The sequence below is a fragment of the Colobus angolensis genome, unplaced genomic scaffold (genome assembly GCF_000951035.1).
Source record: "Colobus angolensis palliatus isolate OR3802 unplaced genomic scaffold, Cang.pa_1.0 Scaffold132, whole genome shotgun sequence".
Taxonomy (NCBI): Eukaryota; Metazoa; Chordata; class Mammalia; order Primates; family Cercopithecidae; genus Colobus; species Colobus angolensis.
In genome coordinates, this window is record NW_012114400.1 from 1644833 (window position 1) to 1660267 (window position 15435).

At 36.9% G+C, this 15435-nt stretch overlaps 1 protein-coding gene across 3 annotated transcripts in view; it reads right to left on the reverse strand.

The window, feature by feature from the left end:
* Positions 1–3536: 3536 nt before the first annotated feature.
* Positions 3537–15435, reverse strand: part of TRMT1L (tRNA methyltransferase 1 homolog (S. cerevisiae)-like) — a 41241-nt gene continuing 29342 nt past the window's right edge. Inside the window, exons 11-15 of one of the 3 annotated variants that reach the window (XM_011934178.1) lie at positions 14376–14454; positions 10684–10850; positions 9570–9632; positions 5829–5955; positions 3537–5719 (exon numbers count right to left, since the gene is read on the reverse strand). In XM_011934178.1, the coding sequence (XP_011789568.1) occupies positions 5467–5719; positions 5829–5955; positions 9570–9632; positions 10684–10850; positions 14376–14454 (689 nt within the window). In that variant the 3' untranslated portion in view covers positions 3537–5466. The remainder of the gene's footprint in view (positions 5720–5828; positions 5956–9569; positions 9633–10683; positions 10851–14375; positions 14455–15435) is intronic. The other 2 variants (XM_011934180.1, XM_011934179.1) reach the window with 2 other exon arrangements.

The following is a 15435-nucleotide window of genomic DNA, read 5'->3' on the forward strand; positions in this document are numbered from 1 at the left end:
TTTTTTTAGAGATGGAGTGTCGTTCTGTCGCCCAGGCTGAAGTGCAGTGGCGTGATCCTGGCTCACTGCACCCTCCGTCTCCTGGGTTCTAGCAATTCTCCTGCCTTAGCCTCCCATGTAGCTGGGATTTCAGGCACACGCTGCCATGTCCAGCTAATTTTTTGTATTTTAGTAGAGATGGGGTTTCACCGTGTTGCCCAGGCTGGTCTTGAACCCCTGAGGTCAGGCAATCCACCTGCCTCTGCCTCCCAAAGCGTTAGGATTACAGGCGTGAGACATCGCGCCCAGCCTGGTATATTATTTTCAAATAGTAAGTAGATTCTTAGCTTACCTCTTTCACTCCTAAGAATTAACTGGACTTGCTAAATAATGTATATGTATTGCTTTGGCAAAACTAAACCAAAACTAGATGAAAATAAAACACTTGCACTCTTGGCTCATTTCTGTAACTAAATATGGTGTAACCTTGGCCAAATATCTTAGTTCTTTAACCCCATTAGCAGTGTTTTCTCTGATGGAGGGGTTGATGTTGTCTATGGTTCTTTCTATCTGTAAAACATGAATTGCTTTATCTTTGAAAGTACAGCAGGTCCTCAAAAAAATGTTTTGTTAAAATGTTGATGACCAAAAAATAATCACTTCCCTGGTGGCGCCGCTGTCTGTGTGGAGTCTGCCTGCTCTCCCCACATCTCTGTGGGTTTTCTCCTGGTGCTCCAACTTCCTCCCACATCTCAAAGATGCCCATATTGGGTCACTGATGTGTCTACATGTGCCAGTGTGAATACGTGTGAGTGTGTGTGAGTGCACCTTGCCATGGGATGGCCATCCTGTCTAGGGCTGGTTCCTGCCTTGTGCCCTGAGCTGCTGGGACAGGCTCTGGCCATCTGCTACCCTGAACTGGAATAAGCAGGTTGGAAAGAGTAAATGAACACAAATTCTTGTAAAATAAAAATTTGTGAAGTAAATCATAATCATGAAGGTGTCTATGACAAAAAAAAAAAAAAAAGATGCAGTAGAACAGTGCTCGGCGAGCCCACCATATTTGTTACTGTGTTTGTGCAGTGGTAGGAGGTGCTCCTTATAATTTTTGCTTTGCAAACATTTATTACTCAATTTAAACCCCCCACCATTACAATTGCTGTCACTCAGATTTACCAAAACTTGGGTAAATAAGTATGTTGTTTTTATTGATCTTTCTTAGATCTATGCATGGCTCACATGTATTTCAGTGTTTAATATTGGAAGTGTTTGGGGTCTCTACTTAGAAGTTTGGTGATGTTTTTGTGACCAGGAATGTGGTGTAGGAACTTAATTCTTGTTTATATTAATTATCCTGTGGTTAAGTTGGTTTCATTATAAGTCATTTTGTTTAAAGTCACGTTTCCAAGAGCCTATCAGCAGCAGTGAGTGAGGACTTACTGTATGTAACAAAATCTTTAACGGATTTGGACTTCAGAGAGTAGATTCTCCCCAAATGTATTGAGATTTTCAACTTGTAACTGATTCTTGAGAGAGATCTGGAGTTCAATGGGCTTTTATCTTTTAGCTTCAAAAGGTTGAATTTGCAGTGATTTTTCTAATAATCTGAAACTAAAGCTCTGGAGCAATACCGACCACAGGAAATGAGAACGAAGTTGAGGGCAGTGTTTTCTGTATAGGCATAGATTATAAAGTCTAGTGGCTAAGAGGTTTTAGAAACGGAAAATGTACAATAGGGCAGTGGTTAACTCTTCTTTTGTAATTAATTCTGTTCCATAAGTTTCTACCAGACTGCCTGTGGCCAGATAAGTATTAATCTTCTATTTTACATACATCTTTATGTTGTTATTCAGTAAAGGAAGATTACCAAGTGGCTAAAGCATGAGCTCTGAAGTTGGTCTGGGATTGGATCCTGGCTCTTTTACTAGCCAGTTTTAGAGTGGCACTGGATAAATAAGTTAATCTTGTTTAGCTTGAGTTTCTTTTTCTATGAAGTGGGGATGATCCTAACTACTGCTATGGATTTTATAGTCTATGTAAAGACAGCACTGTGTAGTACTAAGTCTCATATAGATATAAGCTATTACAATTACTATTCCACTTCCTAGGGAATGTTTTTCCTAGGATTCTGTAAGCTGGCAGAATCCCTATCTTGTTGGGTCTTACAAGAGTAGGGAAACTGGTCAGGAAAAAGTTGTATTCGGAGAATAAGAGTTTTGGGAAGACTTCGATGAGTTGAGTATCCTAAATCCCAAACTCCCCACTTGAAGGTGAAGGAACCCCTTAGATATGCTTGTTACCTTGGCTGACCAATCCCTTAATAACCTCACTTAAAGGAGTTAGTTACCTTGCACAAAGAAGCCCATATGCCCTATCCCTACAACCCCTCATTGTTTCCAGGACAGTTTGGGTCAGATCCCAGCATGTCCCAGGGAGACAAATACTGAGTGTGGTCTGAAAGAGTCTTGTTTTGGATCTTAATATTGATAGGTGGAGAATATCTGTGGAAATAGATTCTGAGTATGTAGGACCTTGAAAGAAAGGACATAAATTGGGTCAAATGATTATTATGGGTAAACCTATAGCAGAGATTTTGGCTCAGTCTATCAGACTGAACAGCTCGAAGTAGTCCTTTTTACTTGGTGGAAAGATATTTTGACTCAGCAGTGGCTCATCTAAATTCGAGACGATATGCCAGAAACTCCTTGATACGATGTAGAGAAAAGAAATCAAAGAAGAGGGGCCATGTTGGGGAGGATTTCATATGAGTGATCCTCTAACTGTATCCCTCATAAGAGTCTAGTCAACTCTCTTTACCAAGGCATTGAGAAAAACACTTGGTGAGCAGATCACCAGCACTCCTGAAAAGCTGTATAGTCTGTCTGTAGGCCAGAGATGCCAGTGGGAGATGCTTCAGTGGAAATGCACTCCATGATTCAATGCACATTTTCAAGACTGTATTGTCAGAGACAAAGTAGTGCATTTAATTGCTAGACTAGAAAGGTGGGCATGGTTACTGTAATAGACAGCAGGAACCACAGAATAATCAGTATAGTCTAACATGAGGTCTGGCTTTGGTTGAAGGATCATGTAATCTAAAGAACGAAAATGGATAGTCCTATTTGATTTATGTTACTAAAAACTGTCTGACTTGAGCCACTATAGTAATCATGAGCCCTTATCTAATTTTCAGGTCTGATTTAATTCAATTTCTGGAGGCCTTGGAGAAAGGACTCTGATATATCACAAGTATGTATTATGTATCTCTTAGCATTCTCCAGAGTAATCTGGGGCCATTTACCCAGAGCAGTTATACAGTGCAGAAAGAAATTCCTAGACCTTTTGGGCTCACCAAATGTGTTGAATTAGTTCTAATTTTGGGCAACCAGAATATCACACATTTATTCAGAGTGGAGTCTTGTGGAAGTCAGTATAAGTGGAGTTTTGCCCCAAGTCCACCACAGTGACCCCCAAACCCATCCCTTGGTTACCTCTCCCATTTCCTGAGTGTATGGCTAGAGTATTAACATTAGCAACTAGCAGAGTCAACACACTGGTTTCCTTAACTGGTTCTTTTGTTTATCAAGTTTTAATGAAAGGATACAACTGATGTAACTTTACAACGTGATAAACATTTGCAGTGTCCCAAATTTCTACTATTGTTATGAGAATAAGATTGCTCAGGTTGCTAAATGGAATTTTTAAAGTATTTCCTCTTTTGGTTGATGTAGTACCCACTCACAGAGTTCTAAACTACCTCCTATCAAATTTTTCTTTGAAAAAAATCTGCCTTTATATGTGAAATTAATATACACAGATTTTAGATAACAGTAACTTACAGGTTTTTAAAATTAGGATCTTCGCATTAAGCCCTACTCATCATTGATCAACATATATCATGCTGATAAGCATTTAGCAAAATCTGGGACTGACATTCAATAATATGTATTAAATCAGATAATCTGAGTGCCAGGATAGTTTGCCTCCTGGATTTCTACTAATTTTTATTTTTAATAATATGAACAAAAAACTCATTCTGCTCATTTGTAGGTTATAATTTTAACTGGCAAGAATTACAGAGCAGAATGTTTTTAATGGTCATTATAGAAACTAGCTTGCACTTCACCTATTTCTTGATTTTACTGAAATTTATGACCACATTAATTGGAGAAAGGAAAATAAACTGTCTTGGGAATATGCTGTAATAGCACAAAGAGAGTTTCATTTCTGCAAAATTAATATTCTATATTCATCTAATGCCCATCCACCAGATTTTTTTGTATATGTCACAGAAGTACTTTTTTCTTAGGTAGTATATTTAAACCTTTCAGTTATAATAATTCCCACCCCACCCCCTCCTCCCCCCACCCCTGACTTAATGTTTGTAAAAAGTTACGTCCCTTAAGAAATATTTATGGATAAATATGGATTAAATCCTTAGACAAAAACCCAAACTTTAAACCAAATCCTTTCATCCAAAATCTTATATTCAAATGAAGTGAGAATTCCATTAAGGAAACAATATATTTTTTTCAACTAATTTTTATAGTTACATCAGCCTGGGCTAATTATACAAAAAATTTATACAAATACAAAACCAAAAATACCAAACCAAACAACAACAAAAAAACAACCCCAAAACCCAAAAACTCTCACTCCATAAGGTGACAAATTTTACTTCTGAGAGGTAGTACAACCAACCAAATGAATACTGTACGTGCATTAACTGAGGCACTTAAGATCACCCAACCTGTTTAATTTATAACCAAATCTCCCCTCTTCAGGATTTCAGTGCTCATGAACAAGTATTAGAACAATGGTCTCAATTTATTTTGACAAAATCTTACTTTGAAGTTTATTCATTTAGACCCTAAAGTTATAAAAATAAAGTATTTCTATCTCAGGCAAGTATTTAATTTCTCAAAAGCTAGTAAGAAATGAAAAGATCAACGTGGGGAGAAGTATGATTTCTTAAAAATGGGTACATAGTTTAGTTTTCTAATTGTGAAAAACATTTATGACCTGTAACAACATTGTTCCTCCTATTCTATTCAGGATCATTTTAATATGTGAGCCTTCAGCTTCATTTTGTACACTACAAACAGGAAAACATAAATATCATGAATCAGTTTAAGCAGAGATGTGATTAAGAATTGTAAAAGATGGCTTTCATACATACATAAAATTCCAAACACTTTGCATGTGAAGATTTTCCGAATTACTAAGCAGCAGGGTGATCTCAGTGAGACTTGGCTTCATATGAAATGTTTCCATTAAAATTTTAAGTTTGCCTTAAAACAAAAAGAACTTGGAAAGCAAAGCTCCCAAACCAGCTAAGTTAGAAACTGCTCAGTTTCTGAATGAAAATGACACTGTTTTTTTTATTTTTACTCTACTGAATTGAAAGAATAGAAAAAGAACTACAGTTGGTATAGAGAACTGTTAGGCCATCTATACAGACACCTGAGAACCAATTCTTCTCTACGTTTACCATCTTCTGCAGCCACTTGCTTCTGCTTTGTCATTCACTGACATTTCAACTCTTTCAGTTACTGTATCTTCAGATGCTGACTGGACAAGGCTTTCTGACTGTCCTCCAGTGTAGGTGGGGGTGCTGTACTTTAAAAGAATAGATTTAAACTGCATCAGAGGTGCATCTGTGCGTACACCCATTGGGTCAAAATGAGTTCGGCTTACTCGAAAGCCTGCTTGAGATAAATAGCACAAAAACTTCTTTAACCTGCAACAAGGAAAGAAAAGAAAAAATAATCACGTTTTTGTATTTTTATTTAAATCACAATATTATTAAAATATAAAATATATACTTGGTCATTCACTGGGTGTCTTACTTTGGCATATTCATTCCTTTAATGCTGTGTCTGTGAATGTTGTAATAAAAGGGAGGATGTTCAGTACTGACATCAGTCTTTTGCTTCTTGCCTAAATTTGTGATCATTTCATTACTTTTTCTCTTTCCTGCAACATACATGTACAAAGTTAGCATGCTCTTAAAAATTACAAGCCAAATACTTTTATAACTATGTATTTGTCTCAAGTCTAAATCCTGACACATTATTTCAACCTGTCTCTCCAATCTTAATTCTTATATTCTATTTTCACTGTCCTTCACTTATGTAATTTTCTTTTTTTTTTTTTTTTGAGACGAAGTCTCGCTCTGTCGACCAGGCTGGAGTGCAGTGGCTGGATCTCGGCTCACTGCAAACTCCACCTCCCGGGTTCACGCCATTTTCCTGCCTCAGCCTCCCAAGTAGCTGGGACTACAGGCGCCCGCCACTGCGCCCGGCCAATTTTTTGTATTTTTTTAGTAGAGACGGGGTTTCACCGTGGTCTCGATCTCCTGACCTCGTGATCCACCCGCCTCGGCCTCCCAAAGTGCTGGGATTACAGGCGTGAGCCACCACACCCGGCGTAATTTTCATATTTAACTGTCTGCTGAATCAGAACTTCCTTTCTATCTTCTTCAACTTCAAGTCACACTCTATTTTGTCTCCTGTAGGAAGCCATCTGTGAATTTGGGGCCAGTCCCTTCACAGATTTCATTGTTGGTCATACTACACTACACTACTCAGAGTTTGATTAAGTTCTGTCATTTTTTTCTTTTCTTATAGTTCCTTGATGTGTGTAAAAGTCCTTTCTCCCCAAGTTATATTCTAAGTTCTTAAGGACAATGTCTTTCATTTTTATACCTGTATTTCTACTGAGTGCTCAGTATTGGATACATAGTGGGTCTTCAGTAATCACAAAACAAAGAAAAACAACACAAAGTCTTGAAACTGATAAAAGGTCAATGTTATTATCTCATTGCCTATTTCTCATCACAGCACTTAGTTTTTTCATTTTGAGTGGAAGGAAGCCAGCAAGTAAGATTTTAGAACTGTATCCTTCCAAAAACCACAACATGAAAACAACTGAGATAGATATCCAATACTATAATGAGATTTTGCCTGGTGTTCAATCCTTGATTATTTATATATGAATGTCACGGTCAAACCTTAGTTCCTCAGGGAAAGTAATTAACATCTGCTTAAGGAAAATATTCAGAAGGTGCCAGGGGCATTGACCTACATCTGTAGTCCCAGCTACTTGGGAGGCTGATGTGGCAGGATTGCTTGAGCCCAGGAGTTTAAGTCTAGCCTGGGCAACATAGCAAGACCCTGTCTCTTAAAAAAAAAGTATTAAAAAGGCAAATTGATATATAAAATGATAAATTACATTCAAAATAAATATAAATTATTGCTGAATTGTTGCCTTTTTACATAAAAACATAAAGCAAAAAGGACAACCTGGGATCCATCCGTCAAATCAGAATTATAATTTGAAATCTAAAATTTGAAATTGCATGAAATCTAATGAGGCACCTAGTCAAAGGATAGATACCTAGATTTAGTACAAGTTTTAGGAGCATCTGAGGCAAAAAATCTAATGTAATATCTTAATAGTGACTATCATCAGCAGTATACAGATTATTTTTTTTTGGCCCAGTAATTTCTTCCTTTTTAAAAAATAATTTCAACTTTCCTTATCAATTAAAGGGTATATCTGTAGGTTTGTTACATGGGTAAATTGTGTAACACTGGGGCTTGGAGTCCCAGCAACACCAGCACCCAGGCAGTGGGCATAATACCCAGCAGGTGGTTCTTCAGTCCAGGCCCCAACCCATCCCTCCTCCATCTAGTAGTCCCCAGTGTCTATTATTCCCATCTGATGTCCATGAGTACCCAAAGTTTAGCTCCCACTTATAAGTGAGAGCATGGGGCTTTGGTTTTCTGTTCTTGCATTAGTTTTATTAAGATAATGGCCTAGAGCTCCATCCATGTTGCTGCAAAGAGCATGATTTTGTTCTTTTTTATGGCTGCATAGTATTCCATAGTACATATATACATTTTCTTTATCCAGTCCATTCATGATGGGCACTTAGGTTGATTCTATGTCTTTGCTATTGCGAATAGCACTGCAGTCAACATATAACGTATCTTTGACAGAATGAATTATTTTCCTTTGGGTCTGCATAGTACTATCATTTTAAGATTTTATGTGTTGACCAGTGGCCTTAGAATACCCATATAATTTAAGAGTTATAGAAGAGCCCACAAAAATTAGTCTAATTTCCTTAATTTATATATGAGAAAGGCTCACAGATTAAAAATAATTTTTTTTTTTAAGATGGAGTCTGGCTATGTTGCCCAGGCTCACACAATCCTCACACTATCCTCCCACTTCAGCCTCCTGAGTAGCTGAGATTACAAGTATGTGCTACTGTGCTCTTGGCTTTTGAAAATATTTTTAAAGCTTATTTGTTTTACTGTATCCTAAAAAGGATTTAAGATAATTTTGCTGAAGGGGAGGGACCTGGCTGAGTTTATGTAACAGTGCCTACAGTAGGATAATGATCTTAAATTTAATATATATATATATTTTTTTGAGATAGTCTTGATCTGTCACCCAGGCTGGAGTGCAGTGGTGCAATCTTGGCTCACTGCAGCCTCTGCCTCCCAAGTTCAAGCAATTTTCCCACCTCAGCCTCTCAAGTAGCTTGGATTACAGGCTTGCACCAACACACCTGGCTAATTTTTGTGTTTTTAGTAGAGACGGGGTTTCACCATGTTGGCAAGGCTGGTCTTGAACTCTGACCTCAAGTGATCTGCCCATCTCGGCCTCCCAAAGTGCTGGGATTACAGGCATGAGCCACTATGCCCAGAAAATCTAATATTCTTTACAGTGTATCATAATGCTTCTTTGTCTTCCCTCCACCAGAGAAATTAGGTAGAATATATCAGTTTAAGTTATCAAATTAGTTGAAGATGCCAAATGAACATGGCTGTTGGAAAGAGTACGCAGTAGTTATTTAAACTATATATTATTAAAAGGAATTTAAGTTTCCTTTCTTTGAAGGTCAACACTAAACTGTTGAGCAACTAATAAAAAATTACAGCTTATAATTAAAGGCCACCGCTCTTTCAAACTTAACACTCTACAGTCTTCTTTTCATCTGTATTCAAAAACACATCTGGAATCTAAAGTTTTTTGAAAAGCAAAACAAAACCTTAGACATTAAGGCACTGATATTTTAAATCTTAACGTCCTTTTAATATGAATTTACAGTGCCTAACACAGTTATATTTAAAGTATACACATATCCGAAATTATATGAAAGGCCATATAATAAATTCTTTTGGCTGGAGAATGAGGTCTTCTGGTTAAATGGAATTGCTATAAATCATATATTAATGAGCAATTTTAAAAAGAATTAGAATAAAATTTTATCTTAACTATAAAATTATATATAACTTTATCATATCTAATTTGATCTTATTTTATTCACATGGTTCAAGATCATACAGTTCGTGCAAAGGGATAACCATATATTACAGATGTGAACAAAGCATATGTTAACAGAAATTTCCAATGTGTGAATGTTGATAAACAAGTTTTACTACAGTTTTGTTGTCATATAATATGAAATGTATTTTTAAGTAGGCTACCATGGCAATCTCTTTTCTTCCTACCCTTTTGCTATATGTCGTTTTGACCTGATATGTACAAATGTACACACATATATGCATACATACCTTGTGCAATGTAATTATCTGTTGCGGTGTCATCTGTAGTTTTAATAAATACACCATTTTCTTCTAAAAAAAGAAAAAGCAAATGGGAAAAGAAAATATTTTATAGAATGACATAAAGCAACTCAACTCAAAGTTTAAATAAAACTTTATGAAATTCCATCCACACTGTTTTCATGAATATGCAAGAGATTCTGTGGCCAAACTGAACTGCAAAAATTACATTATTTAACCCTCTATAATAGCAGCTTCTAATTATTTATGAGAACACTAGGATATTCAATAGGCTCACCTTTATATCAATAGTCAAGATACAACTACAAAATTGGCTGTTTGTACTAAAGAGAAAAAAACACATAGCTTTACTGAATGAGAAGTATAAATCTAGTTTCTGTGTCTCCATAGATATTATAATTTTTGGCCACATCGCTTCTAGAATTACCTAAAGTTTCTTTTTCTAGAAAGCAGATCCAGGGTAATAAAAATCCAAGGAAAGTTAGGTTTTTTTTTTTTTTTTAAATTCTTTTTAAAAAATCTAGTAAAATTAAAAATACACAAAAAAGGGAGGTTATCTTAAAAAAAATTGTCAGCGCATGGTGGTTCATGCCTGTAATTCCAGCCACTTTGGGAGGCCAAGGTGGGAGGATTGCTTGAGCCCAGGAGTTTGAGATCAGCCTGGACAATACGGTGAGACCCCATCTCTACAAAATTATTAGCCAGGTGTGGTGGTGCATGCTTGTGGTTCCAGCTACACAGGAGGTTGAGGCTGAGGCAAGAGGATTGCCTGAGTCCAGGAGGTTGAGACTGCAGTGAGCCATGTTTGTGCCACCTGCATTCCAGCTTGGGTGAAAGTGAGACCCAGTATCCAAAAAAACGTAACAAAACCAACAACACTATTCATCATTCATCTATTAATCTCAGGCCTGATTATAAGCCTGAAGAAAACTATCTAATTTAAAAAAACCTTAACCAGATTATGATTACACTCATTAGAGAGGATTTACTAAAAACACACTATAATTATATTGCTTTTATTATAACATCAAATACAATTGAAAAAGATACAGTATTTTTGGTAAGTAAATTAAAGCTAGTAAGCTAGTATTCAATTAGTCACCTTGCTTGTTGAGATTTGAAGGTGTATGAATTGAAAACTGACTTTGAGGCGTACACTCTGATTCAAAGATTAATGTCTTTATTAGGGTCTGAATGTCATCCAAACCATGGTGAAGAGATTCAAATAGCATTCTTTTGAGGAATCCAGTATTGAAAAGGGAACTTGACCTGAAAAGAAAAGAACATACAGAGAACTGGGTTTGAGAAATATTTCTCTTTAAAAAAAAAAAGTCTTCACAATTTAAGTAAGACATATAATTAATTATATGACAGAGTAATACTTAAAAAATAATTTATGATTTAATTTAAAACTGTTTATTATTATTATTATTATTTTTGAGAGTCCCATCCTGTTGCCTAGGCTGGAGTATTTTATTATTTTTTAATAGAGATGGGGTATCATCATGTTGCCCAGGCTGATCTCAAACTACTGAGCTCAAGGGATCCTCCTACCTTGGCTTCCCAAAGTGCTGGGATTACAGGTGTGAGATACCACATGCCTGGCCTAAAACTTTTTATTTTCTATTTGCCACTCATTTTATCATATCAGTTCTCTAAACTAGTAGCATTAGTCAAGGAAACTTAAGTCAATAAGAATCTATTGAGGCTGGGAAGGGGAGAAGGGAAAGGGTGACGAAGAGGGGTAAAAGAATATAAATGTATTTATTATCATTGAAGTATATAGTTAAAAATGGTAAAGAAGGAAAATGTTATATGTGTATGTTACCTTAATAAAAAAAAAAATTATTGAGCTCTCATAAGGTATATAGTACTGTGGTACATAAAGGGTGTGTGGAGGATATACCAAAATAAAACATACAATGTTGACCTTACAAAAGCCTATAAATCTAGACAGGAAAATAGAGCAATGAACAGGTTTTCACAATGCACATTCTAGTCACTAATAGAAAATCTTAATTCTGGTGTGTTTATGGTGGCAGGGTGGGGCAGGACAGGGCAGGGGAGCACATATATGAGAATTATATGTGGTGATGGTATGGTTCAAAAATGGTCTGGGGTGAATCTGATATGCTTCCCATTTGAGAATCACAGGTATAATGGACAAAATATGAAATTCTGAGTAAGATAAACTGGATTCCAATCCTGGCTCCACTACTTACTAGTTATGTAATCTTTTTATTAAGAGACAGGGTCTCACTATGCTGCCCAGGCTGAACTTGAAATCCTGGGCTCAAGGGATCCTCCTGCCTCAGCCTCCTGAGTAGGTGGGACTATAGATATGTGCAACTGTGCTGGGCTAGCTATATAATCTTGAGTAATTACTACTTTTGAGTCTTATATTCCTCATCATGAAATGTAAAATAAAACTTCTTTTTCTTTTTTGAGACAGAGTCACGCTCTGTTGCCCAGGCTAGAGTGCAGTGGTGCAATCTTGGCCCACTGCAAACTCTGCCTCCTGGGTTCACGCCATTCTCCTGCCTCAGCCTCCCAAAGTGCTGAAATTACAGGCGTGAGCCACCGTGCCTGGCCAAAAATAAAACTTCTCTCTATATCCTCAATGTATGGTAGTTACTATTGTTAGGGTTAGCAAATATATATGAAAGAATATATGATCTTAAATTATCAAATATGTGATCAATAGAAGATACACTAAAGAGAATTTAGAGATTATATTGGGTTGAAGCACTAAGGAGAGACTTCAAAAAGAAAGTACAATTTGAATTGGAGGTGGTAGAGAGGGGGAAGGTATTCTCATGAGTGTAAAGACATGAACACAATAGCTTTCATGTGGAAATCATAAGGTTTTATTAAGAATTCAGGCTGGGCGTGGTGGCTGACGCCTGTAATCCCAGCACTTCAGGAGGCTGAGGTGGGCGGAGTCAGGAGTTCAAGACCAGCCTGGCCAACATAGTGAAACCCCCTCTCTATTAAAAATACAAAAATTAGCTGGGTGCAGTGGCACACGCCTGTAGTCCCAGCTACTCGGGAGGCTGAGTCAGGAGAATCGCTTGAACCCAAAAGGCGGAGGTTGCAGTAAGCCAAGATCACACCATTGTACTTCAGCCTGGGCAACAAAGTGGGGCTCTGGGGACTCTGTCTCAAAAATAAAAAATAAAAAAAGAATTCAGTCCTGGGAGTCAGAAAACCTAAGTTCTAGCCTTGGCTGTGGTATGAATTTTTTTGGTCAGTTTTAGCAAGCACTTAAAAAATAGTTTCCTCATGTGTAAAATAAGGCAGTTAGGCTAGAAATCTTCCTTCTGGATCCAGTAACCTGCTATTTTTAATTTCCTCAGTTCTGAATCAGTGAGTAGGATCAATGTGTAGCAGATGCTATAGGTGAGAACTAGTTTTAGAAGAACTAGAAGGTAGGGTTGGCTAGGTCTTTCTCAATCTACAAGTATTTAATAAGATGAAGATAAAATAATGAGCATCAGCACAAAGACATTTCCCATTTGGGTCGATTTCTAGATTTAGTAGGTGCTTAAGCCTTGACCTTATAAAGTAATGAGAAGAAATTTGCAATTCTTGTCACAATGTTGTTAGGAATCTTGAATTTCTATAAGAATCTTGGCCGGGTGCAGTAGCTCATGCCTGTAATCCCCAGCACTTTGGGAGGCCAAGGCAGGCGGATCACTTGAGGTTGGGAGTTCGATATCAGCCTGACCAACATGGAGAAACCTGGTCTCTACTAAAAAAATACAAAATTAGCTGGGCATGGTGGCACATGCCTGTAATCCTGGCTACTCAGGAGGCTGAGGTAGGAAAATTGCTTGAACCTGGGAGGCAGAGGTTGCGGTGAGCCGAGATAGCGCCATTGCACTCCAGCCTGGGCAACAAGAGCGAAACTGTCTCAAAAAAAAAAAGAATCTCTAGTAACAAACTTAAGGTAAGGATTCTGATTAAAAATAATTCGGCCGGGCGTGGTGGCTCACACCTGTAATCCTAGTACTTTGGGAGGCCGAGGCAGGCAAACCACCTGAGATCAGGAGTTTGAGAAAAGCCTGGCAAACATGGCGAAACCCAGTCTCTAATAAAAGTACAAAAATTAGCCAGGTGTGGTGGTGGGTGCCTGTAATCCCAGCTACTCAGGAGGCTGAGGCAGGAGAATCGCTTTAACCTGGGAGGGGGAGGTTGCAGTGAGTCGAGATTGTGCCACTGCACTCCAGCCTGGGAAACGAGCGAGACTCCGTCTCAAACAAACAAAAAAAACCCAATTCAACTTTAAGGTACAATTAGCTGTTACCAATGATGCAAAAGCATATACACATTAAATATTTCAAATTGTGTACCATCTAAATAACTTTACTTACAACAAAGGCAGACACTTTCACATGCCTTTCTCACTTAAAACTAATTCTTCTAGGACCTTTTACATGAGTTGGCTCTTCTATAAAAAGTTATTGTGATCATTTAAAAATCACATGCTAGATCTACAATGATCAATTTTAAAAAGCTTCTTTCTTACTATTCAGAAATGAATTATCTAGTTTCCAGATCATCCAGGCTTCTCTTTTATCTCCATTGCCTCTTAGTTCTGTCACAAACTAGAGAGAATAACGGTAGAGAAAAATCTCAAAATATTAAACACCTCGGGTTCATAGGAGGAGAAGAGTCATAATTATTTGCCTAGACTTAACAATTGAATTTAAATGTGTTTTTTACCACACATAAATCAGCAATTAATCACTCAATAAATGAAATTTTAGTATGTTCTTATGGCTGGTCACATACCACAGAGGTCCAAGTTCTATTGCTGTCTTTCCAGGCATGCTTCCATGACAGTTACAAGGCAGCTGTCTATATGGGTTTTCTGTAAAAAGATAATAAAAGGAGAAGTCAAAGGAGAAGTGACTAATACAAATAGTAGTAATTGTTATATTAATATATTATATTAATAATAATTTGCAGCTACTATATACTGAGGATCTACTATGTGCCAGGTATTATGCTAAGTATTTTATGTATGCCTATATATGTGTGTACATATATACACACGCACACACATATTTTTATATATTTTATGTATGCATATATATGTACATATATACGCACACACACATATTTTTTTTTAAATTTAAGTCCTTACAACTCTCTGAAGTAGGTATGTTAAAATCTCAATTATACAGATCAGAGGATTAAAGCTTGAGAGAGGTTGTGGAAATTCATGTCAAATGGCTTATTAGAGGTGTAACTGATATTTACTTACTATACTACATGACATAATATAAAGAAGGAAAGTCTTACAAAGTTTACAAGAGATTCATATTTCAAAACTAACTGATTAAGATATAATTTATGTGCAATAAAATATATATATTTTATATAAAATGGTTGATGAGTTTTAACAAATATATACACCCACATAACCAACATCCCAATCAAAATGTAGATAGATATTTCTCGTAAGTTAACTCTTCTGAATTTGGAAAGAAAATGAATTGCTCTATTCCTTATGCTTGATTCATATTCAGCCTTCAAATGTAGGCTAGAATCTAATTTGGTTTAAAAAGCAATGAATGAGAGGCCTGATATAATCACAAGGAAATTGGGGAGATACTAGCACTATTCTGAGTTTTCAAAATGGGCTAATATTTGACTATGGAACTTTTAAATGCACTCAAGGCTCACACAGTCATTTTATATCAGAAATTCTCCAACTAATTTCCTCCACTCCAGGCCACTCCTGGGTTGATCATGCACTTTCTTGGAATGAACTGATCTGATCAATCAGTCCCAGATATATTCAGAACCAAAGAACAGGCCAGGCGCGGTGGCTCAAGCCTGTAATCCC